At 38.5% G+C, this 27,904-nt stretch overlaps 1 protein-coding gene across 1 annotated transcript in view; it reads left to right on the top strand.

Moving 5' to 3' along the window:
• LOC126161225 (xaa-Pro aminopeptidase ApepP-like) overlaps positions 1-27,904 on the top strand; it is a 290,593-nt gene that overhangs the window by 196,703 nt on the left and 65,986 nt on the right. The window contains exons 4-6 of the mRNA XM_049916968.1: positions 18,656-18,767; positions 22,466-22,588; positions 26,428-26,689. Of these exons, the coding sequence (XP_049772925.1) occupies positions 18,656-18,767; positions 22,466-22,588; positions 26,428-26,689 (497 nt within the window). The remainder of the gene's footprint in view (positions 1-18,655; positions 18,768-22,465; positions 22,589-26,427; positions 26,690-27,904) is intronic.

A 27,904-nucleotide genomic window follows, 5' to 3' on the forward strand; every position in this document is an offset into this window, starting at 1 on the left:
GTGGCAACAGTTTCAGCTTGTGAACAAAATACATGTATTGCTCTCTAGCAAGTGGTTCAATTAACACAGCAACAAGCATTTCATTTGATGGCAAGTACCTAACAACAGTCTCATTCCTTTTTACACAATGTATAATAAAATTCTCTTTAGCACAAATGTATTTCAATCTAGAATGCAACACAGGATTTTGTGTCAGTCTAATAGAACACTGGTTGTCATGAAAAATTATTACAGCATTTTGACGCATATTATTTAACAATTCTCCTGTCAACCATCTCAGATACACTGCCTCTTTGGTTGCAGAATTTAAAGCTGCACATTCATTTTAATTAACAGAAGTTGCAAAATGCTTCAGTTTCTTGCTCTCTCCCCAACAGAAAAGCACTTGCATACTGTGACAGCCCTGTAGTTAAATCATCTACAAAATCTGAGTCAACATAACCAGTGATATGTAGATCTTCAAAATCTCCTTTGTAAAACACAATGCTGCAGTTCATAGTACCCTTGAGATAATGACCTGTTATACACATACCTAGAAAGGACTTTGCTTCTCCTAGATCTTTAACTTCAAGACGCTCAGATAATACCCAATACAGTTTGTCTCTCATCACATTGTTACTACACATTACATAAAAATCGTCCACATATGAAACAATAGCAAGATTTTTACCTGACCTTTTAATGAACACAAATCTTCATCACTATTTGCAGCATAATCTATATCTAAAACCACACTTTTGCCTTTTCAGTCCACTGTCTTAGCTGAATTTTAAACTGTTAATGTCCTTTTGAAGTAAAACCATCTGGTTTCATGAAAATAGTTTCCTCCAAGTCCACATACAGAAAAGCAGTCTTAATATCAAAATGATACATCTTAAGATCAAGATTTACAGCTAAACTAATGAAAATCCCAAGAGTACTATATCTCACAACATGTGTAAAGGTTTCACAGTAATCTCTAACAAACTTTTGTATAAATCTTGTACATTAAGTCTAGCTAGGTAGAGTGCTGTACCACCTGCATTCCTTTTCGACTTAAATACCCACTTATTACCTACAATATTTTTACTCTTTGGTGGGCCCACAAGTTACCAAACACCATTGTTCTGGAAACCCTTCATTTCCTTTTTCATGTCCTTTATCCAGTCTTCTCTGTCACTGGTCAACATTGTATCCTCCAAGTTAACAGGATCTTGTCCCAAACAGAAAAAAAAAACACTTGCCAAATAGGTGACATAATCTGGGTACTCCTTGGGTTTTGGTACCTTCTGACTGGAAGGTCCCCTTCTGGAGCATCAGGGCCCATTGGCTGCATCTCAATCTCTTCTATGTCTACCACTGACTGAGCATCTGGGATGTAGTGTGGGTCTTGATCAGTATAGGCTTTGTCAGTCCCAGCATTGCTGACTTCCACTATCTCCTCTGCCTGTCCTCATTCAGTATACCATTCATTCAGCCAGAACATACAGTAATCTTCACTATTTACAACTAGTGTCCTGGTGCTGCTAGTCATGAACTACAAAAATGATATTTCGTCCTTTCACAATTTTCTTGTGGTTCTATGGATCAATTAGTCTGTAGCCTCTCACTGTTTCATCATAACATACGAAAACAAGTTCTTTAGCTTCAGCATCCCAGTCTCTTCTATTTTGATCTGCTACAAGGAGAAGGGCCCAACAACCAAACACCTTTAAATGGTTCAAACAAGATATTTATTTATTTAGTCCTTCAAATCCTATATTTATAGAATATATACAAGGATATTGGACATGGTTAGGTATTTACAAGATAAAATACAGTTTGTATTGCAATTGTAAGGATTAGATATTGAAGTAATTTAGCAAAGATTAATACATACAACAAACATTACAGGCAACATACAAAGTAGAATATTAATAATGCATCTTTATTTTTGTTGTTTGGCTTTTATATATTCTGTCAGACTGTAAAAGCAATGATCAATTAAATATGCCTTTACTTTAACCTTAAAACTACAGAATTTACCTATTGATTTAATATGGTTAGGTAGATTATTGAAAATCTTTATCCCAGTATGTAGTGTGTCTTTTTGGCACAATGATGTTCTCACCTGTTTCATATGAAGGTCAGATAGATTTTTGCCTTGTATTGTGTGCATGTATATCTTCATTTTTCTAAAAGATATCTGGGTGTCTATCAATATATTGTTTGATGAAAACTGATGTTTCGTAGATAGAAATGCAAGGAGGAGGAAGAACTGACAGTTTTTTGAATATGGGTCTGCATGATTTCGTATTGTTTACCCCTTCAATAATTCTTAATATTCTCTTTTGCATCCTGGAAAGTTTAATATTTGTTGTTGTATTGCCCCAGAAGATTATGCCATATTTAATTTCAGAATGCACATAGGAGTAGTATACATTTAACAGGCTGGCTTTGCTGCAACAAGTTTTTAAGACAAATATCATGTAACAGGTTTTGCTTAGTTTTCTTTGCAAATATTCAATGTCTACCTCCCATTTTGTGTTGTTCTGGAGCCAGAGTCCCAGAAATTTAGTGCTGTCAACACTTTCAAGAACTCTGTCCCTAAGTTCTATTTCTATGTTTGGGTGGTGTCTTCCTTTTACATTATAGAAGTTCAGTGCTACTGTCTTTTCTTTGTTTAAAATTAGCTTGTTGTAGCTGAACCACTGTTCTACACTGTTCATTGTTTGGATAGCGGAGTCTTTTAGTTTTTCTTCTGTTTTACCACTAATAAGGAAGCTTGTATCATCTGCAAATTGGAGGGTAGTTTGGCAATACTTATTGTACATAAGATCATTGACATAGAGGAGAAACAGAATGGGTCCTAATACCGATCCTTGAGGGACGCCATATTTCACATTTTCATATCCTGAATAGTAGTAGCTGATTTTGTTATGGTCAGTATATTGCACTTCAACCACCTGTTTGCGACCACATAGGTATGTCTTGAGCCATTCATTGCCTATACCTCTAATTCCTAATTGGTCAAGCTTCTGCCCGGAAAGTGTGAACCTACATCAAACTTGCCTCACAGTAACCACGAAATTCCAGGCAAAGTGAAAAACAAAGTGCCTCATTCTCAACAAAGCGTATTGTATGAGCCTAATATCGCGTTTACAAGCAGGTTCAGTGTGAAATCAACTGTGCAAGATAAGAAACATTGTGCATGTGATAAAGCTAACTTCCGAGCTGAATATGAAACCACAAATACGCGGAGTGATACATCCAAAAGAATGCCTCACAACTCAAGTACTGTTATGAAAGGGAATGAAACTGAAAGACCTGAACACCTAAATATCAAGTGTTTGTCCAGGGCTGACACTAAATTGTTTGGCCATAACGCCGGTGGGCCTTCTAAACATGCAGAGAAACCTAAACAAAGAAAAGTAGTTGTGATGGCAGAGAGTCATGGTCGCGGATTCGCTCGCCTTTTTTATTTATTTATTTATTTATTTATTGTCTGTCTAGTTGTCAAGGTAGCTGTTGAGGTGCCTTCTTGCTCCGTACAGTCCGAGGAGTTGCCGAGCTGCCTGGTGTTGCAGTAACTGGAGTTGTATACGCCACCACATTTGATTGAGTAAGTGATGCTGAAGAGTCTGCAGTTGATGCAACAGCTTCTGTTGTTTTAACTAGCTGGCTTGGCCAGTCGTTTTTATCCAGTCCTGGGAATTTGTTAGTTGCTTTACTTTCCTACAAAAACATGTCACTTTGAACTGTGGGTTTTATTGGTCTTGAGGATCTTCTAGGAGCACAATGTGTTTCTGGACTTTTGAATATCCTGTTCCTGCAAACTGATCTTCCTACTCCATTGTTCGTTACTGTCCGCTTGACAACATTGTGGTTGATTTCTGGTACTGTAATTTTTTCTTGCTGTGGTATTGTTTGCTGAGTTCTATCTAGATCCTTCCACTCAAGTGATATTGCAGGCTTTAGTTGACTTTTTGGAGAGATGGCTGCAAGTAGAGTTCTGGCCATTTCTTCCTTGCCATTAACATTTAGGTGTAGTCCGTGAGAAGTGTACCAGTCTCTGTTCTCAGGGACTGTTACAAACTGAATGTTTTGGAAAGATTTCACTATTTTGGCTATTTTCCTATTTGTTCGCCTGGTTTCATCATTCACACAAGACCAGCTTTCAAGATCATATCTATGGGGTATCCCTACTATGATTACATTTGTGTGCTGAAGTTTAATTAATGCTGATGTTATAGCATTTAATGCCTTGTCTGCTTCGTTTTTGGCTACATCATTTGTGCCACCCCAGATTATAACTGTGTCATTCATTGTGAGATATTGTAAGTTGTTACAGCTTTCAAGTATTGAAGTTAATGGTGCACCTGGTATAACATTTCCTTGGATTGCGAAATTATTATGACTTTGATCCATTAAGTTAGCTGCAACTGATCGCCCATGGCTGTCTGCAAACACTGTTATTCTTTTTTTGAGTTTAGGTGAACTTTTTGTGTTGGTGCTGTGTCTGTTGTACGAATGTTTCTTGCTACTTATGCTGTTTTCTTGAACTATGAAGTTTTTATTTACCCCAGTGCTTTGTTGTTCACAATTTTCGTCTTTTTGTAGCACATCAAACCTGTTCCTTGTCGTAATGTCTAACGAGGAATCATTCGCAATTTTTTTCACAGCTTTAGATGTTTTAGGCGTAATATACTGATTTTGTTCGTTAGATGTAGTTGCTACACACTGGAATTTCTCCGATTCTGCATGTCTCCTTTCCGCAACTTTTGATATTTTAGTGCAAGCTAAGCACATCCTGTCACTGAAAGTGTTGTACTTTTTACACACGCAACACGTATTTTCGTAAATTTTACTCGACTGATTATTTACAGTTGGCGCCATGTTGCGAGGGACTTCCCTCTGCTCAGCATTTTCGTTTCTTAAATGCGAAATGTTATATCTCAAAACGTCCACAGTTTTTTGTAAACTTGAAATTCGTTCTTTTAGCTTCACGATTTCACTCCCACAATTCCCATAGACACCTGTTTTTAAGGCACAACTGTAACTTTTGTTTTCTTGATCACTACACACAACCGCACTAGACGCCATCTTGGATTCTCAGCCTTTGAGTACAGGATAAAAATCTGATGAAATTATTTACTGTAAACTAGAGGGCTACTCCTTAGCAAATAGTTATTATAGACAGCAACATAAGGGTGGTGGTGTGGCAGTTTACATTAGTGAGAATCTTGAGTACAAGAAAATAAACTATCTAGACCAGTACAACAAAGAAGGCTTGATTGAAGTGACAGGCATTGAAGTCCACACCAAAGAGTGTAGAGAGGTTATGAGAAAACATAAAGTTATTGGGATTTACCATCCACCAAAGGCTGATGTAGTTAGCTTCATAGACATATTTAGTAGAGTAGTGGGACATTGTGGTCCCAGTGACCTAACTAAACTTGGTGATCTGAATATTGAGGCAAAATCTTCCAGTTTGTGTAATATGAGGTTAATAGATACTCTTAACTCATATAATCTCATAAATGTAGTAAATAGTGATACCAGGGTAACAAAGTCCATATCTAGCAGAACTGATTACGTTATACTATGTAAACATATTAAAGACAGTGTTAGGTGCTGGAATATGGATTTTCACTACTCTGACCACAAATGCCAGCTTGTAGAGTATGTAAACACAAGCATCCCAAAAATGACAAAAGTTATCGAAAATAAAAGAATCCTAAAAGAGGGTAACATCCTTGCCCTAAGAAATAAATTAGCTATAGAGGACTGGGATCTGGTTTACCAGACTGAAGGATCTGAAAACAAATGGGCCAAATTCTATGATACTATGCTAAGACACTTTGACAGATGCTGCCCTGTTAAGAAAATACAAAGAGTGTTCACCCATAACCAAAGTGCAAAAACCAACAGACTGATACTTCCAGCAAATATGATAAAACTCAGGCAAAACATCCAGGACCTGGATGTGTTACACATGTCAACAACCCTGCAGGTTTTTAAGGCCAAGTACAACGAAGCCAAGAAAATCTTTAAGAAAGAGCTTTCAAATCTAAGAAAACAGATATACAGTAGTGAAATAGCTCAATCAGACAATATAGCCAAGACCTCATGGAGAATTGTAAATCAATTTCGCAAAGCCACACCGATGCCAGAAACTGAAATTTTAATTATAAGACATGAAGGAAACACAATTAAAGATACTAATAAAGTCAGCAATGTTTTCAATAAATACTTTATCTCTGCAGCTGTTAGTCCAGTTAATAACACAGTTGTGAGTAGTGAGGTAAAGCTCTGCCCCTTTGAAGAGCCACCTTTTGAATTCAGACAAGTAAGTGAAAAAGAAATAGGCAGGATAATAAATAACCTAAAGAATAAGTTCTCATCTGGATGGGATGGTTTGAGTAGTATCGTGATTAAAAAATGTAATAAGGAATTAGTTAAAATAATCACCCACCTGGTAAACTGCAGTATCAGAGAACATACATTTCCAAATGTATTGAAATGGAGCACAGTTAAACCAGTGCATAAAAAAGGATCCAAGGAAGAGGTTTCAAATTTCAGGCCCATATCATTAATACCTGTCTTCAGCAAAGTATTGGAAGTTGTGCTGCTGACACAACTTAGTGACTATTTCTTGAAAAATAAGTTCCTAACAGAGACACAGCACGGATTCTGAAAAGATCATAGTACTATCACAACAATTACGGAATTTCTTCACGAAACGTATGGCGCCCTTGATCAAGGAATGCAAACAGCTGGCATATTTCTAGACCTTACTAAAGCCTTTGACTCGGTAAACCATGAGTTACTTTTAAGTAAACTTGAGTCATACAATGTAAATGCTGCATCCATGCAATTGCTGGCTACATATTTATTTAACCGCATGCAGTGTACAAAGCTGACTTACAAAATCAATAATCAGATCATTAATTTCCAGTCCAAATATGAGACAGTCACACAAGGTGTACCCCAGGGCTCAACTTTGGGCCCTTTCCTTTTCCTAGTGTACATAAATGTGTATATAAATTACCTTATAAATAAATAAAAAACTTTTTTATTTTAAATTCAGTGCATTAGTATTTGTAAAATGACTCTTAGTGTTCATTAAGAAATGACGATCATTCCACTTGGGACCTGTGGAATGGTACATTAGCTTATTTGTTTTAGTTGTAAATATTTGTCATGTATTGTTGTTTTTCTGACATGTTCCACATCCAGGAGGACCTCCTCACTACGGATCAATTGGAATGAAAGTAAATCTAATCTAATCTAATCTATAGAGCAACCTTTCAACTCCCAATTGGTAACCTATGCAGACGATACCTCACTGTTATTTCTTGGTAAACAAAATGATGAGTTAACGTTGGTAGCAACTGAGGGACTACAGCAAATAACTACTTATTTCCAAGATCAAGGTTTGAAAGTTAATATCAGTAAATCTCAGTTATTGCCATTTAAACTTACAAACTCACACCAAACCTCTATCAGTAACATAGGTGGAATTGAAGTAGTGGACACAGAAGGCTGCAGATTTCTAGGTATTCACCTAGATGAAAATCTAAGATGGGTAAACCATATCAAATTTTTATGCAATAAAATCAGCAGTTGATTACATCTAATCAGCCAGTTATCAAAAGTAGTTCCACATCAGACATTAAAAACAATTTATTATGGAACCATTTTTCCACAGATTAATTACGGGATAGAGATATGGGGTTGTGCTGCCGACATACATATGAACAGAATATTAACCCTACAGAAAAAAGCAATCAGAATTATCCATGGATTAGGGTATAGAGATTCATGCAGGGAAATCTTTGTTCATCATAAATACCTCACAGTCTACTCACTGTATCTTTACAAATTAATTATATTTTTTGTGACACATCAAAACAAAGAAACAAAGTGCTCTGATATGCATGCCTATAATACAAGAAATAAAAACTGCTACTACAGACAAAGAACAAAATTAAAAACAACAGATCATAGTCCATGCATTAGTGTTCAAATATGGTACAACAGATTACTGAGCTCTATAAGGTGCCACAAAGGGAACTTATTCAAAGTAAAACTGAAACATTTCTTGATTGACAAGTTTTTATACTCTTTAAGTGAATATTAATATTAAACTAAAATAAATTATTATATATATATATTGTACTGAAATTGTAAAAAAATGCTATGACTTTTGCAAAAGACACCAGTTGGTGTCTCCATGCAAAAAAAAAAAAAAAAATAAAAAATAAAAAAATACAATAAATAAATAAATATATAAAAACGAAACACACAAAGCAAAACAAGAACTAAAAAGATGCTTAGAACAGTTGACACACACAAATGTTTTAGTGCTGAACATCCCACATCGGCATGACTTACTGCCTTTGCCATGTGTAAATAAAGAAATAATCAATGCCAACCAACAAATTTCATTACTTTGCAAACATTTCAGAAATGTAGAACACGTAAATGTTAACAATATTGGGCGCAGATTCCACACATTACATGGATTGCATGTTAACAACATGGGGAAAAAAACTGCTCGTCGGAAAAATTGAAGAAATTATCATCAAGAGGCATCAAACACTCAAAAGCAAAATCATCCTGGATTGGCCCCCCAAATATTCGAAGGAAACAACGCCAGCAAGACCTCACTCACCAACATCAACAACAAAAGAAGGAACAAGGTGCCTCCAATATTCAGGCACAGCAACAACAATGAATGCAGTAACAGCTCTACCAATTGCAGACCCAGCTCTAACAACAGCAGCAATATTATCAACAGTAGGTTCAGCAGCTGAACAACTACCAGGGGAGCCAGACACAGAAGAAAATTCTGCTGCAGATGATAATAGAAGAATAGGTGCAGTTGGGAAAAGAAAAGCAGTACTTGCAGCATATCTGAATGACTTTTTATTGACAAGGTAAAGGTACATGATCAATTAAACATGCCAAAGTCTAACAATATACCAAAGCCTAACAAGTCCTTTAATTTCATGTTGATTCATCAAAATGTCCAATCATTGCTAAACAAATTAAGTGAAGTTGAAATTTTATGAACTATGAGCTAAAAAACACTTCTGTAATGTGTATAACTGAACACTGGCTGCCTAAAGATGCAATGTCAGTCACAAAAACTTGCAGACTTCAACCTTTCATCATCATTCTCTATAATTACATCCAGTCATGGAGGGTCATGTATATTTGTTAAAAGTGGCATTGACAATTGTAACATAAAACCCATTGAACTGTTAGCTGAAGAGAAAGTTTTTGAAGTATCTGCAGTTGAACTCTCTGCATTAAAATTAATAATCATCTGTGTATATAGGTGTCCTGATGGGAACTTAAATGATTTCTGTCATCAACTAGAAGCAGCTTTAAATACTATAAACAACTTTAACAAAACAGTGATCATACGTGGAGATTTTAATATTGATTTTCAAGAAATCTCAAAAGATCAGCAAAGCTTGATGACCCCAACTGGAAACATATAACATAAAAGAAACCATAGACTCTCCTACAAGAGTTACACCAACAAGTAGCTCAACAATTGATCAGATATTCTTAAACACAAATGTAAATCACAATTTCTGTGCCAGAAATCTTACTACTGGCTTCAGTGATCAATGCACAGTTTATTGCTTTTCGCACCCCAAGTGAAACAACTGCGAAAGAGGAACTTGTAAAAGAAGCAAGGAAATTCAATAACAAACAAATAAACCTTTTTGTACAGAGACTAAGTGAAGAAACTTGGTATGAAGTGTATACTTGTGAAAATACTAACAAGAAGGTTGAAAAATTCATGGAAATCTTCATGTCATACTTTGAAGCTGCATTTCCATTAAAAAAACAAAAATGTAAACCTTACTTCAAAAAGAACAAATGGATTACAACAGGTATTAGAATGTCTTGTGCAGAGAAAAGAAGATTACACAATATAGCAAAGACACAGAACATGCCTCATGAATTTCATTTGTACCTGAAGAATGACAAGAGGATCCTCAAAAATGTTGTAAGGAAAGCTAAAACAATGGCAAATGACAAATACATTGAAAATTCAAAAAACAAATCTAAAGCTATACGGGAAGCTATAAAAAATCAAACAAGTGAAACTAAACGATATAAAAATATGAACTTACGTTATGAAGGACAAATGATTTCTTGCCCACCAGAAATTGCAGGGACCTTCAACAAATATTTTGCCAATGTCAGTGAACAGTTGGTGAATGGACTGGAAGAACACAACAAAATATCACCTCCATCATGCAATAGTGTGAGAAATGTGTCTACATCTTTGTTCCTTTCACCCACAAATACTGAAGAAATTTTATCAGTTATAAAAACCTTGAAAACAGGGTACTCATGTGGAATTGATGGAATACCAGATGCAGTTATTAAAAAATGCTGTCTTGCCTTAACTGAACCCTTGACACACTTGTGCAACAGCTCACTGGCATCAGGAACCTTCCCTTCATGCTTAAAAACAGCAAAACTGAAACCACTGTTCAAAAAAGGAAATCTGGAATGTGTTTCAAATTATAGACAATTGCCCTACTGCCTGTATTTTCAAAAATTTTAGAAATTTTTTTTTATATGAGATTTCCTAAATAAAAATAAAATTCTCTCTCCTTCACAGCATGGCTTCAGGAAAGGCTATTCAACTGAAAGTGCAATATTTGAATTTCTTAATGAAATCTATATTTAACTGGATGCAAGTGAGTTTGTGACAGGCATATGTCTCGATTTATCTAAAGCTTTTGATGTCATTGACCATAATGCCCTACTGCACTATTCCCTTCCAAAACTTCTGTGGAGTCTCCCCATTAATTGCTCTGTGGCAAACACAGCTGTAATGAATACTTCTTCCTGATATTGCTTAGGCAGACCCAATTCAAATAACATGCACCATGTCATCTCACAAGTTGTTCTGTTAGTCCTCTCCACTACACCATTCTGTTCTGAACTATAGGGCACACCAATCTGATGCTCCATTCCATTCTTTCTGAGAAATGAATCAAACTTAGAGTTTACAAATTCACTGCCATTGTCTGATCTAACTACTTTGATCTTTGCACCAACTCTATTTTCTGCCTAAGTTTCAGATGCAGAGAAAAATTTAAATGTTTGACCATTATTCTCAAGAAAATAACAGAATATCCTTCTGGAATCATCCACTACTACATACAAGAACTTAGCCATACCATGTGACATTTTTTCCAAGAGACCAGATAAATCCATATGCACAAGAACAACCATCCCAGTTCCATGTTGTCTTCCAGTCTTAGGAAATGTTTACACATGGCAATAATGTTCAGTTTTGCAACACCCCAACTTTGTGCCACCACTTTGTAAACATAACTTAAGTCCAGTGTCAACTCTAACATGGTCAAGCCTATGGGGCCATAACTCTTCCACATTATTATTTTTTTTAACAGTTAGAGCATGCTCATCTGACAACACAGGTTCAAAATTTTTTAGTTTATAGATGCCGTTTGAATCTGACCCAGAACAAATGGCTCTCCACTTTTGAGCATCTTATATCCATCTTTGTCAAAAACAACATTTGTGCCTTTCTCAAGCAAAGCAGAAACTGACAACAAATTAGTGGCTAAGCCAGAGATAAGAATAATGTTCCTGATAGAAGCTAACAATGTAATGAAAAGGAAAGTTGCTAGTCACCACATAGTGGAGATGCTGAGGTTGCAGATAGGCACAACAAAAAGACTGTCACAAATAAAGCTTTTGACCATTAAGGCCTTCATCAAAAGTAGATGACACACACACACACACACACACACACACACACACACACACACACACACACACACACACACAACTGAAGCCACACTGCGAGCAGTAGCACCAGTGCATGACGTACAATGGGAGTAGGGAGTAGCGACTGGGTTGGGGTAAGGAGGAGGCTGGGGCAGGGAGGGGAAGGGATAGTAAGATAGCGTTGGTGGACAGTGAAGTGCTGCAGGTTAGACCGAGGGCAGGGGAGAGGTGGAGAGGGGGGTACCAGAAAAGGGGAGAAGTAAAAAGACTGTGTGTGATGGTGGAATGAGGGCTGTGTAATGCTCGAATGGGAACAGGGAAGGGGCTAGATGAATGTGGACAATGATTAACGAAGGTTGAGGCCAGGAGTGTTATGGTAACGTCGGATATATTGAAGGGAAAGTTCCCACCTGTGCAGTTTGGAAAAGCTGGTGTTGGTGGGACGGATCCATATGACACAGCGAGCTCAGCAACACGGTGATCCACTTGTTTCTTGCCCACAGTTTCTCAGTGGTCATTCACGCAGACAGACAGCTTGTTGGTTGTCATGCAGCACAGTGGTTGCAGCTTAGCTTGTGAATCACATGAATCACAATTCTTGGTGTGGAATGGGAGGCAGCTGTGGAAGTGGAGGTACTGCTGGTGCTTAGTAGGTTTTATATGGATAAAGGTACTGATCTAACCATCTTTGAGGTGTCAACACCTAGGAAGGTGGCTTGTTGGGTTGAGTAGGACCAGGTGAAGCAAATGGGGGAGAAGTTGTTGAGGTTCTGGAGGGATGTGGATAGGGTATCCTCACCCTTGAGCCAGGTCATAAAGATATCATCAACGAATCTGAACCAGCTGAGGGGTTTAGGATTCTGGTTGTTTAGGAAGGATTCCTCTAGATGACACATGAATAGGTGCCGTGTGGGTGCCCGTAGCTGTACCCCAGGTTTGTTTGTAGGTAATGCCTTCAAAGGAGAAGTGATTGTGGGTGAGGATATAGTTGGTTGTGCCAACTAGGACGGAGGCTGTTGGTTTGGAACCTGTCGGGCATTGGAAAAGGTAGTGTTCAATAGCAGTAAGTCTATCGGCATTAGGTTTTTTTTTTTCCCAGTGTAAAGGGAGGTCGCAGGGAACCGTGTGATAAAGGGACAGGAACTGTGGAGAGTCGATGGAGGAAATGATTGGTATCTTTTATATAGGAGGGTAGGTTCCAGGTAACAGGTTGAAGATGTTGGTCTACAAGAGCACTGGGGGCACAGTAACCTGCCGAAATGGGATGTCCTGGGTGGTAGAGTTTATGGACTTTAGAAAGCATGTAGTAGGCAGGAGTGCAGTGAGTGATAGGGGTGAGCAGAGAGGTGGACTCTGGGAAAAGGTTATGCAATGGGCCTAAGGATTTGGGTAGTGACTGGAGATCCTGCTGGATTTCTGGAATGGAGTCACTGTGGCAAGATTTGTTGGTGGAAGTATCTGATAGTTGGCAGAGTCCTTCTGCCAGGTAATCCGTGTGGTTCAAAACAACATTGGTGGAGCCTTTGTCCTCAAATAGGATTATAAGGTCAGGATCAGTTTTTAGATGGTGTGCTTCAATTCTTTCTGTGGTTGTAAGGCTAGTTTGCATGTTGAGGGATTTGGGAAAAGATGGTGAGGCAAGGTTCAAGATTAAGAAGTTCTGGAAAGTTAACAGATGGTGATTTGGGGCAGTGGGAGTGGATTGTGGTTGGATGGAGTGAACTGAGTTAGGCAGGGTTTGACATTGGTCTTTCATTGAGTGTGATTGGTAGGGTTGTTGGCGGTGAACAAGTGTTACCACTGTAGGGACTTGGAAAAGGAGAGGTCTGTCTTTAACAAGTCCTGCATGACTGAATTTGGGAGTGGGCTTAAAGGTGAGGCCTTTGGAAAGGACTGATATTTCTGTGGGACTAAGGCTTCTGGAGGAAAGGTTCATGACTGTGTTGCAAGTCTTTTTAGATTCTGGATTGTGTGTGGTGGTGGGAGGAAGTTTTGGAGGGTGGGCTAAGTGGAGTAGGCCTGCGAGACAGGGTTTGTCAGCTATGAGGGAATGTGGGGGAGGTTTGGAGGTTGTTGTAGAGGTGGCGGACAGTGGTACTCCAAGGTGGGAATAGGAAATGAGCAGGGTGGAGAGCTTTTTGAGGTGGTATTGTGCATGTTGCTCTAGTTCCTGCGGGGAAAGAGTTTCATAGTGTGTTATGAGTTCCAGGAATTTGGAATTACATAGTAGGAGAATTTTGCAGATGGAGAGAAGGTACTTTCTGATAGAAGATATGTCTGCTGAATTGACAATAACATCTCCTTTCCCTTAATTTATTGATTCAACATTATCAGCATATTGGAAAATTTTTTGTTTGGAGTGTTCAGGTACAAAATCCTGAAGCCCTTCCATTATTGAAGTCATGTGTCATGCGGCCCCAGAATCAAAGATCCACTCATTCTGGTTGAAATCTGACATACCAAGTGTACAAAGCAATGATGTGTCTGCTCCCTTGGAATCCTTCTTTGATGATTCTTGCTTTTGGGGACAGTCAGACTTTATGTGACCATACTAGCAACAACTGAAACATTTTATTTTATGTTTTTCTTGCTTGTCTTTGCAGAAACCCAGATATGATTTCATACAGTGCTTTGTGAACAAGGCACTAACACTGCTATCTTTCTCCAACTTGAGGTATTCTTCCACACTTCCATTTAGCAACTTTGCTTTGATGTTTTGTCAGGCGAAATTTTCGTCCATTGTACTGGATTCTAACCCATCTGGCAAGGCACAAAAATGTTTGGTCTAAGAGTAATGACTGCAGTTAGTCCATCATCAACTGGTTTCCCCATGCTCTGCAGTTTGTTGGCTGTATCCGGAATATGAGTAACGTAACTCTGAACATTTGCTTCAAATTTGGATAATGTAGTATCCAACAGAGCATCCTAGAGATTCATCCACTGAGTTTTATTCTTACCAGCAAGCAAGTTTTCCAGGGTCCCCCATGCTTCCTTTGCATTTGTTGTGTTTTCCACGTATACATATAGAGATATGTACACATGCAAAAGAATAAGTGTCCAAGCATCTATATCCTTCCTTGTGCCTGTAACGGTGCTTGCATCTATGTCAATATCCCATAATTTTTCGTGCATTAGAATGAGTTTAATTCCAAACTTCCATGTACTGTAATGATCTTTGCTTCTCGACTTGTCTACAACTGGAGTAGTGGTTTTGGTGAAACATGCATCTAAAGACATTTTCAGAAACCTGAATTCACAGGCACTAAATCACATAGCTAATTTCTTTTGAAAACCAAGAGTTTAAATGCTTCAGACTGTGACAAAACACAAATCAAAACAAATACCACTCACAACGTGGCCAGATAACCTAAAATCCTTGTTGAGCTATTCATCTTCTTACATACACAGCATACATAGTTCACTGCAAAGATTTACACAGTTACTGGCAGCTGCTAATGATCTGCACATTCAGCCTTGTGGTAGGAAGTGTCTAGAATTGGACCTCAATATGAACAGGAAAATTTAGTGAAGCTTTGTAGTAGCTGATGTACCATCTGTCATTAGTGACTATACTGTATGAATTTCTGGAGATCACATCTGCAGAGAAGGCAGGGCGAACATGCAAACACAATACAATAAATTATATTTGGACATCATCCATATCGGCAGTTGCTGCTAAGCCTCACCTTCTATCTGCAAAGAAATTTTTGTAAGCACAGGAGGACATAAACAGACAAATAAAGGCAGGTATAATGGACCCCAATGATAGTCAGTGGGTCTCACTGCTCCATACAGTTTTGAAGAAAAACAATATATGGTGTTTGTGTGGCGACTACAGAGCTCTAAATGCAAGGACAGTGCTTGATAGATATCCCATTCCACAAGTGATGGACTTCAACAATGCAACTGTGAATCCACAGGTATTTAGTGTCACAGATTATGAGAAACCCTACACAAAAATACCGGTAGCTCCAGAAGACATTGAAAGACAGCTGTCTCTATTCCATTTTACCTGTTGACATATCACTACATGCCTTATGGTTTGCAGAACATGGCACACATCTAGCAATGATTTATCCACCAAGTCCATCATTGCTTGGATTTTTTGTTGTGTTGCATGGATGATAATTTCTAACAAAGAGATAGAGGGGCTGGCCAGTACTTACCTCAGCTCAGTATAGCCGATAGATACACATAAAACAGAACCGAAAATTTACGTTCCTAGCTTTCGGAACAAATGTTCCTTCATCGGGGAGGAGAGAGGGGAAAGAAAGGGAAGAAGGGAAAGGAGATTCAGTTACTCACAAACCAGGCTATGAAGCAACAGGGAAAGGAAAATAGGGAGGGTAGCAAGGATGGAGGCATGGTTGTCAGAGGGAAGCCAAAGATCTGTTTTATGTGTATCTATCGGCTGTACTGAGCTGAGGTAAGTACTGGCCAGCCCCTCTATCTCTTTTTTAGTATTTGTTTCACATCTTTATATGAGATTTTCCATTAATCATATGGATGATAATTTGGTGTTCTCTGATTCACCAGAAACAACACAAGACTCATCTCAGGCAGTTTTTCTAATACTGTCAACAGTATGGTATAGTTATGAATGAGGACAAATGCATCTTGGGTAGAGACAGTCTGAACTTTCTCAGTTTTAACATGTCTGCAATGGTTGTAACTCATATGCTAGAGGAAGTGTCAAACATACATGAAATTCCAGTGCTGCAAACCTACAAAGATCTAATGTGTTTCTTAGGGATGCTTAATTACTGTAAAAAGCATGTGCCTACAGCTGTGAAGCTACAAGCACCACTCAGTGACATTTTAAAAGGCAAACATACATCAGGTGGACAGATAGTGAAGTGGACTTAAGAGCAGTTGGTAGCCTTCCATAAAATGAAGGAATATGCAGCTGATGCCATGCTGCTCATGCTTTTCTGTCGTGACTCATTACTAGTAGTAATGGTATATACCAGTTAGATAGCCTTAAGAGAAGCATTACAGCAATTGGTGAATAAAGCCTCGCACCCCCTGGCATTTTTTTGCAAATGCTCATGCCAATGCAACAAAAGTGAAGTACAATAGCTAGAGAATTGTATCTGATCTGTGCTGTGATACAGCACTTCAGAGGCTTCATGGAAGGCAAGCATTTCACTGTCTACATGGATCATGTTCCTTTAACTGCTCTGTTATCAAAGGCCACAGCACACAGCTCACCTAGACAATGCCGAGAGGGAGAGTACATTTCTCAGTCCACCATTAACGTGAGACGTATCAGCAGCAGTAAGGATGTTGTGGTTGACTTCTTGCACTGCTGTGCAAGTATCAAGGCTATTCCTTGGATAAATGTAGCAGAGCAACAACAGATTGACAGTGACTTACACGTGCTGCTTCCACAACAATCGTCTAGTTTCAGTCTGTCATAAATTTATGTACCAGAACTGACACATCCCACAACCTGCATCATAGGTCTATACCCAGACATCTCCAACGCCAGTTATTTGAGGCTTCCTATAATTTAGTGTATCCATGAGTGAGAGCTACTTACTATCAAGTTGCTCACAAAGAGGGTAATGTGGCAGGGGATCAAAAAAGATTGCTGAAACTGGGCACAGTCATGCAAAAGATGTCAACAGTGTGTGCATGTACATTTGGACTTCATGAGTCCATTGCTGTACAGTATAATTACTTGTTGACAGTGATAGGTAGATTTACTCATTGGCTGGAAGTCATTCCCATCATAGACATGACAAAAGAAACTGTGGCCAGAGCTTTTGTCAGTGGCTGGCTGTATCACAAGATTTCGGGTGGCTCAGATGATAACAGATCATGGGAGGCAATTTGATTTACTGTACTCCATGAGCTTCTACACCTATGTGGCTGCTCATATATCAGAACCACAAGCTACCATCCGACAAGCAAAGGGATGGTAGAAAGGTTTCTTAGAACTTTGGAGGTAGTTATAATGTGCAACATGCAACACAACTGGTATATGGAGCACAAATATGACTTCTGGCTGAGCTCATTTCCAACAAACTAAGACATCTTCCAAGTGAAGAAGCTACGATGAACTTCAGCGAACATCTACTGAGAAGAATGGCTCAAATTCAGCCAACAGCACCAAAAATACATGGAGATAAATCAGCCTTTGTCCACAAGGACCTCCTGGTAATGACACATGTCGGGCTGAGGGACAACTATACATGGCACCCTTTATGATTTCCATACATGGGATGTTACAGAGTCCTCCAACTAGACGTCAACACATTCAAAATAGATGGAATGATAAGGACAAGACTGTTTCCATTGAATGCCTGAAACCAGCCCGTTCAGAAAAGGACAAGAAGTGCCATTGGCCACTCGTCACAGTGTCTAAATGACCAGGAGCAGAAACAGTATTTCTCTTCACCTCACAAGCCAGCAGCACAGAAGATCTGGATGATGCTTTGACCTCTACTTAAACCCAACACTGGATAAGGACACTATTCCCACTATTACCAGCAGTGGTCACATGGGTTGGAAGAACTGTGAAACACCAGTTCCCTGCCATCCTTGTTGCTCCTAGATCTAAAAAAAGGGGGTAGGGGGGAGGAGGGCTGCTGCAATGACCTCAGTGATTGACCTATCAGTTCGCACAATGAAACAAAATTAGTTTATGCTATCTTTAAGATTACTTTCTTTTGTCTATCTCCTTGACGTGTGCTTCTCTATTGTGACATGCTTTTGTAGATGTTAAATTATTGTGAAATTAACACGAGTTATTCAAGATAATGTTTATTCAGTTTGTGTAGGTGTCTACTTACCTTAAAACCTAAAAATCGTAAACACTTCTCCATCTTACAGTATAACTTATTGTGTGTGGCCTCACTACCAGTATTTTATTTATACATGTTACTCTTTCATATTTCAGACACCATCAATTGCGGAATGGCTGAAAGCATCTTTAAACCCAGGAGTCAATGTATCTGCAGATCCCAAATTAGCATCATACAATGAATGGTCTGCATGGAATTCTAGTTTATGTAAGTACTGAAACCAGATATAAAGACTGCGATGCAGCTGGCAGTGGTTACTTTACTCTGCAGAAACACCAGATGATAACTGTGATTTACAGCTGATGCTCCCCCCACCCCACCCCCATACCACGAAGTCTGGGATGGGCCTTATGTTTTGCAGGCAAATGCACTCTGGAATAGGCAGCTCACCAGGTCTATGCCATACATGTGTACCGTATTTACTCGAATTTAAGCCGCACTCGAATCTAAGCCGCACCTGAAAAATGAGACTCGAAATCAAGGGAAAAAAAAATTCCCTACTCTAAGCCGCATCTGAAATTTGAGACTCGAAATTCAAGGGAGAGAAAAGTTTTAGGCCGCACCTCCAAATCGAAACAAAGTTGGTCCATTGTAATATGAGACACAATTTAGGTCGAATGAATAACGATACAGGTACAGTAGTTTGGTTCGAGTCGTAAGCTTAGCAGTTAAGCTTTACCAGGTAGCCATTGCTATGCGTCAGGCGCTCCATCCGTATTTATATGGGAACCCTTCCTTTTTCACGTGCTTCGTCTGGTTTGAATCGATTGCTTATTTTTCTTTGATCTGATAAGTGCCGTTTTCTTTGTTATAGGTGTTTACGTCACTCTAAGCTAAAAATGCATTATTGTACTGTGTCATGCATTGTTTGTCACATTCTGATAATGTGTGTTTACGACCTGTCGCCGCTCGCGGCATGGCTTGCTTTTGTGCGCGCTACCGCCGCTAACGATAAAAAAAAGAAGAGGAATTGTCTCATTAGCGAAACAATGGCAAGAGACTACTATTTGTTGTTACTTACACTGCTGCTTTCTTTGATAATGATCGACAAGAACCAAATAATAGACTGCGTATGATTGAAGATTTTCTGAACGAGAGTTTAGCTAAAATTTTTCGCCGTTTGAAAATCTTTGCAGACGCCTCTTTTGTTCATAACATTCTGCGCAGAAATTAGAGTCATCTTGGATTTAAAAATCTAGTCAATTGCCGTGCTTCATTTCTGACTGCATCGCTATTAGGCATAAGAATAATACGAATATAAACATGACATGATATGTATATTCTTCCGCGTTTGCTGTTGTCTCACACTGGTTTTGTAATTTATTAGGCAGACAGGATTTAAATGAGATAGCAACAAACACGAAAGAATACATGGCAAAATGTTTATATTCGTATTTTTCTTATGGTGAAGAGAATACTGCATGTGATTCACAATTCATAAAAGTTCCTATTAGCAACCATCTCTTCTCACAGGTAGGAAAAAATTCAGAACATAGAGTTGGTCATATTGACAAACATCCCAAACAATCTTGCCAGTCGGATTTTCGTAGTTCATCGAAATGCTGCTACATTCGAAGATGAACAAAACGGAATTCGTATTTACTTCGTTGGATAATGTATGAAAATGCAGTGGTCTAAACTCGGGGCGGAGAAAAAATCTCGTCTTCCACCTTTTTTTAATTTATTTACTGACTCAGAGGTTTTGGCGCCAGTATTTATCTTTGTGCCTGCAAAGCAGGCCTGTGTAGCGCTACATATATTCGGCAGCAGAAGTTAGTTTTGGCAGCACCTACCAACATTTTTCAGAACTTCCGCTTACTTTGCACTCGATTCTAAGCCTCAGGTGGTTTTTTGGATTACAAAAACCGGAAAAAAGCGTGGCTTAGATTCGAGTAAATATAGTACATCCATCACTCACAAACAGAGAGAACCCACTCTCATTGCTGAAGATAACAGAGCACCATTCCATGCTCCGGTCAACTCTTTCACAACACCAGAGTGTAGCCAAGTTTGGTGGTTTCATGGTTTCAGTGGTAGGCTGGCCAGAGAGACATGTAATCTTATTCCTGCTGCAAGCAGACGGTTCCTAATGGTAGCTGGTGGCACAGGAGGTGCAACATGTTCTAGGATTTATTTCCTAGATGATATTCAATAGGCCAGCTCTGCTTATTCAGGGCACTAATCTTGATGTGCATCTATACTATGAGGACGTCCAGAACCTGGCCTACATGTGTGGGAATAATCTACAGACTACTGCCGAAAGGAGCGACACACCACTGGTACGTTGTGCCCAACAAGTGCAGCAATCTGTCAATATGTCCATCCAGCTTCCCATGGACCCACAGTGTGATCCCGCTCAACATTCAAATAAACTGTTCAGCCAGAGTATATACTCAGTGGACGGGCATGATTGTACTCTAGAATGAATGTTGCGAACACTGTTTGTCTATGAAGCCAGCACAGTTATTGCCTGCAGAGTCAATACAGAGGGTGCACAGAGATGCTTCCCAACCACCGTCTGATTGCCAGTGATGGTGACAAATTAATCACTAACATTGCACTCATTCACTGTGCACGTATTGTATCCTGGTGCCACTGAACACAGCTCTTGAGGGTGTTCCAATTTTTTTCTGACAGAGTAGAAATCAGTAGTGGCTGAGCACTGCCTAAATGAAGAACACATGTTTGATTCTGAGAACACCAAGTTGCTGTACCAAGCAAGAGGCTATTGGGAAATTGGTATAAAGGAATCAGTAGATATAAGGGTCCACAAGTGTCACATCAATAAGGGCAAAGGTTATCAACTAAGTCTGGCATGGAATCCTATGTTAGCACCAATATGATGAGAGCATGTCCAGCAATGACCGCCACACAAGGTTGATCGAGAATGCCCTTGCTGAGATACAAATGCAGCCGTCAGCCCACCGCAACCCCACCACTGCATCAACCACACCCCACCACAGCCACACAGGATCCTGGCATCCATAGCCTCACTAATATAAATATAGGGACATCCACAATATCTCAATGCTTCACCTGAATATGGTGAGCATGATACCCATCAAAACATTTAGTAGTTCAACAATGCCTCCCAGCTGTAAACTCAAGAGCTTTTCATCAGTGATGTTCACTGGGAAGTGTGCATTTGCACAAGATATTCAGTTCCTTGCCTTTTCTTGCTTGCTTGCAGCATAATGCATGGAGCAGATTACATCCAGCTGTGCCTAAGTTAGCATTGGGTCCTGTCTCATACCCTTAATTTATCTACAATTAACACGTTTTTTCAAGCTTTTCCTTAATTTTGCATCTGTAAGAAAAATATAGTGTTTTTTTCTAATTTTCTATTTGTGCTTGTCTATGTTGTTGCTTGATGAACAGAAACCATTTCTGTCTCTATGTGAATGTAATTTGATATATAAGATATATGATTCAATTACCATTATCAGTTCTTAGTTACTGAAATATTTCTTAAATTTTATGTCGCTCCAATATCTAAGATAACTGCGTACCCTCATTAGGCACTATTTAATGTGAGTTAAAATGTTGTCTTTATGTCTTTTTATCACATTATAAGTGAGAAATACTTACGTGGAATAATATAGCCTGCCGTATTATTTCTTTGAAAACTACTTGTTCAACATAGCCCTGTTTTGTGATGTTTTGTCAATGATCACAACAACTAATTTCAGATTCCCATCCCACACCTCCATGTCCCATCATTTGATGAGTTACCAGTACAAAAATAAATAATTTACTTATGAAATGGTTATCTGGGCATGTAATTAAGTAGATTTACAACCAAACAGATTTACCATTAAACTTAACATGCACTCATCTTTACAGAAATACATAGTATTATATAAAGAAAGTATTGCTCTATAGTGCTACCACATGATTTGTTTCAGATGAAGCTGGTCTGGACCTTGTTGTCATCACAAATAATCTTGTTGATGAAATATGGGGATCTGAAAATGGACAGCCTCCTTATCCATCTGACAAAATATTTGTACTTGATCAGCAGTTCACAGGTCTTTCACTAATCATGATATGCTTATCATTTTATACACTATTAATTAAATAATTAATTAAGCATGCCAATAAACTGTGAGGTATTTAGCCATTATTTTATTCATAAAACACAAAGGTAAATGAAAATTTAGAATATGGAGTCAATAAAAATAAAAATATCAGTAATGCCCATGCTTATGTCTTAGTCTTGATAAATGTAAATGATGTATGTGTCAATGCTTTTATAAACTGTATTGTTTGCCAATGACTCATACCAGCATACTAAGCAAGAGTCTGATTTCAGTCTTGTGAGACGTTGTTAAGATAGTTGCTAAACAACTTTAAAATTGCTTTGCAGCAAACAATGCAGATCACAGTCTTACACCAGCCTTCATTATACAATTTGAAACAAATAATACAAAAATGCAGGATTTCTCAGCAAATTTTACTCTTGTATTATCAGTGTTAAATGTATAAATGTGGAACAGCTCCACTTGGTTTGATATTATTCATGATACAAATACATTTGGGAACATATGATCTCCTGCTATGTTGTGGAACGAGTCAGTCTTATAATCATACATATTTTCTCAGTAAAAACATAGCAACATGCTAACCATTTACAAGGTTGTCTTACGCTACCCTCTCTTGGCCTCCCCCTTTTTTATACCAGGAACTGACTGGGTTGCTGCTGACTTTGTATGGGACACACATCAGGGGTGTGCCAATTGGTGTTACTGAAAGATGAGGTGCACAAGACAGAGGACATGGTCTGCACTTTAACAAGAGAGGAAAGGAAAAGATACAGGTTGTAGGAGGTGGGGAACAGCAGGGAACCTGATAGAAGTTGCTGAGATGCAGATTTTGAGAATTTCAGTCAGATGAACACATAATTTACTGTTTGTGAGGACATTATAGGAAGTAACTGATTCTGAGTGATTATGGAAATGGAAATGGTTAAGTGTGTAGAAGACATAACCTATGCAAATGGGAGGGCTACAAGTGTAACCAGGGAGTACAAAGAGGCATATTGATTATCCAGATTTAGATGCCACTTTCAGATCATAATGACCAGCTCACAAAGAAAACATGCAGTAGAATACAGAAAATCATGGATCATAATTGCAGATTCTTCAAAATAGTAACAAGTGGTTGGAATACCATAGTGGGAGAACTGAAAGAGAGGACCATAGCAGTCAGTCATGGTCGTCGGAGGAGGAATGACAGAGGTCAATAGTGAGCTCACTAACTTCTGAAAAGAAAGACAACTAATAGTGATAAATACATGGTTCAAAAGTACTTTTGGAAGTGACTAGGGGATAATTATAGTATAATTATTATACAAACCAAACTAATTTTATCATGGTAGAATACATACAAAAATGGAATCAGGAAGGTGCACACATTACCAGGTGTGGATATTAATAGTGACCACTGTTTCCTTACAGCATAGATTGCAACAAAAAAGAAAAAAAAAAAAAAAAAAAAAACAACAACTGAAGAAGGTTGCTGTGGCGGAGAGGTGGAACTCAGAGACGGTAAAAGAGAGTGAAGAAAGTATATTGGAAATAGTCTCACTAAAGAGAAGGAATAATTAAATCTGGACAGAAAATGTAGAATACATAAAAGGGAAAAGTCTTGGGTTAAACAAGGAATGACTTTCAAGATTGAGGGGAGAGTGAAATTCAAAAAGAAGAACAGTTAAGAACCAAGACAGATGTGCAGGAAGCTGAATGATGAACTGCATGGAGAAACATAGTAAGCTATGGAAAGAATGGCTAAAAGAGGAGTGAGACACATCTGAAGAAGTAGAGAGGAGGAGAAGATATGATTTACTGTACAACTGAATAAAGAGTACAATTTGGATCAAAACAGACCTGTAAGTGCTACTTATAGGTCTGAAATGTTGAGGTTATGGGACAAAAAGAAATGAAAGAGGAAATGGACAGAGACCACTTGACTGTGGCAATTCTATCAATACCAGAGAAACAGGGAACCAAGAAATGCAGTGATTATTAGATGATTAGCCTAATTTCACATGCAGCTGAATTTATGTTAATGATCACAAATAAAAGACTGAGAAAGGTAGTGGAGGAGAATTTGGCTGAGGAGAAGTTTGGTTTTAGAAACTATATGAGCACAAGAGATGCAACAGTTCTTTTGTGAATTTTCAACAGAAGTGTACTGAGAATGGAAGAGGCTTCTATATGCATTTTATAGATTTGTAAAAGACATTTAACAATGTGGTTTGGGATAAGTTTACATAGTTTTAAGGGAAAAGAAAATTGACTGAGCAAACATGCATTTTATAAACCCATTATATTTGAATGGAAAAGCATCAGTGACAGTGAAAAGAGAGCTGGTTTGCAGCTGCTTTCTCTTACATTTTCGACATTATTGGAAGAACAAAATAGAGCAATAGTCATATATACAATACATTACTATTATGGGGTATATTCCAGAGACTGGAATATGTTATCAGGCCCTTTTATAAGAGAAATGAAAAGATTGATCTTAAGATTACTGTCTAGTCTTACGTCTGCTTCCTGCTCAAAGGTAACAGCAAAGACTAAGTACACAAGAACAACAATACACCTATCCCAAAATTAAAACTTAGTCTCAAAATGGAATTTGAAAGAGACTCTCCTCAGAACAGGCCACTTTAGTACATGAAACAGATTATAAAAAAATTAAATGACAAAATACTGGCAACTGGTATTTTCTGTGATTTGTCAAAAGCATTTCATTGTGTGGTTCACCATAACCCCAAGATAATCTCAAAAATAATCTTCTTGGAGATCCAGCTAGTAAGTTTTTTTCATCCTGTATCATTAAAAGGATGCAGAGTATTACATTAATAAACCCTCTGTGAAACAGTTTCCTCAGAATGGAGAGTAATCACTAAGTGTATACCACAGGGATTGGTATAGCATCCACTCTATGTTTTTCCATATTTATCCAACAAGCTGAAATGGTTCACTTTGCCAAATATGCAAGCATCAAGATCAATAAATTTTATTGAAGATTAACAACTGGTTCTCTGAAAATGGATTGTCATTCAACTTAAATAAAACACAAGACATAGAGTTCTGTATACATGGCATGATTTCACAATTAGGAGTAGTATATGAAGATAAATCAATAACTGAATAAACTATTAGATAGTTGTATTCATGTGAACCTGTATTGGAAGTTACACACTACAGAACAATTAAAACATAAAAGATCTGCAACTTTGACATTGCAGATAATATCAAATTTTGGAGATGAAAATGTCAAAAGTTGGCTTTTTTCTATTTCAATTCACTAATATCTTAAAGCTTCATTTTACATGGTAAGATCATTGAGGAAGAAGTTGTTTGTTGCACAGAAGTGTGTAATAAGGATCATATAAGAACCTGTTGTAAAAAGCTCTTTAAACAGTTGGGAACACTGATAGCAGCCTCGCAATATATTAAATTTTGTTCCCTTATAGTTACATCATAAACATGATAATAGATATGGGCACTCATCCTGTGTGTGGCACAAAAATAAATGACATACTCAAACATAAAAATCTTTGACCACTTATCCAGGGATATAGGGAATCTAATAGAGATTAGATTAACTTCAAACACAAACTGGAATCATATTTGCTTGACAGCTCCTTCTGTTCCATAGCAAAACCTTCTGAATATATAATAATATAGTGTGTGTGTGTGTGTGTGTGTGTGTGTGTGTGTGTGTGAGAGAGAGAGAGAGAGAGAGAGAGAGAGAGAGAGAGAGAGAGAGAGAGAGACGGAAGTGTAAACGACTGTCTCATGATTATTACAAAATATTTACAAGAAGCAAGTAGATGCTGTTTTACTGTTCTGTATAGGAGAGTCATGGCAAGATAAAATAGGCAGATTAAGGATCTGGCTGCAGGAGCGGTCTGCAGATGCTCTTGTACTGACAGCCTTGGATGAGATTGCATGGAACCTGAACCTGAGAGGAGGTGATGTTCCATACACTCCAGTATTCCGCTCCTATCTGATCATCACCCTGGAGGATACTACACTCTACCTTCCTGCAGGCAAAAGCACTGCTGCTGTTGTGGCGCATCTCAACAGTGATTCTGAAGTTGCACAAGACAGTGTGCGGTGAGTGCAAAATGACCCACAATTTTATTGCAAAATAGCTTACAGACAGGACTCACTTCATTCACTTCATTTCTGTGTCTGTGTGTGTGTGTGTGTGTGTGTGTGTGTGTGTGTGTGTGTGCACAGACAAGCTAAAACATTTTGGCACCTGCCAAATAGCATGTTGAGCCACCTTTCAAGAGCAATACAGCAGCGATTCTCTGTGGCATTCATTTAACAAGCCCTTAATATGTTTGCAGAGGTGTGGGGCACCAGATGTCTTGTGCAAGGTCATGCAATTCCCATAAATTAGAGGCTTCCAGATTGTGGGCATGAACCTAGCACCAGGCAGCATCTCAGATGTGTTCCATCACCTTCAGATCAGGTTACTTTGGTGACCAACATATCAACATCAACTCACTATCATGTTCCTCAAACCACTGCAGCATGATTCAGGCCTTGCAATCCTGCTGGAAGATGTCATCACCATCGGCAAAGGCATTGAACAGGTGGTGCACAATAATGTTCACATTGCCCCCAGTTGTCATGGTGCCTTCAAATTTTACTGCAAGTAACCCCAGATGAATGTCCCACATAGAATTAACCTCCTGGTGGAATAAGGAACATTATTCATCCAACCAGATGATATGTTTCCATGGATCCCTAGTCCAATCTCAAAGATCCTGTGCCCACTTTGATTGTAATTGAAGATGTTGTTGGGTCAACAATGGAACACATAGAGGTTACCTGTTGAGAAACCTCATGTTCAACATCATTTGCTGAATTGTGTGCTCCAAGACTCTTTGCATATGTACCAGCTTTATACTCTGTTGTCAGGTCTGCCAAAGATCATCACTTCTCTTGCTTTAAAGAGTTGGCAAGCCTCCAACCTCCAAATTTTGTGAAGAGGTGTGGGAATCTGACATCTTGTCACCTACTGCCCTTCAACCGTTTTCCATAGATGATAATGACAGCTGTACATGAGCACCTAACCTGCTTCAATTTTTCATTTCCAACAATAGGGCCATAAGAATCTGCTCTTTGTCACACTTTCTTAAGCCAGTGGATTTCCCCATTTGCTCCCCATATCACTGGTAGAATGATTCCCCATCTGCCTCTGCTCTGCTTATATACTTTCCTTACCATGTCATATGCTTATAATAGCATCAGGTGGCATTCAGTCTTGGGTTGGGCAATGGTCAAAATGTTTTGGCTCATCAGTATAATTAGACCATA

Source organism: Schistocerca cancellata, chromosome 2 (genome assembly GCF_023864275.1).
Source record: "Schistocerca cancellata isolate TAMUIC-IGC-003103 chromosome 2, iqSchCanc2.1, whole genome shotgun sequence".
Classification (NCBI taxonomy): Eukaryota; Metazoa; Arthropoda; class Insecta; order Orthoptera; family Acrididae; genus Schistocerca; species Schistocerca cancellata.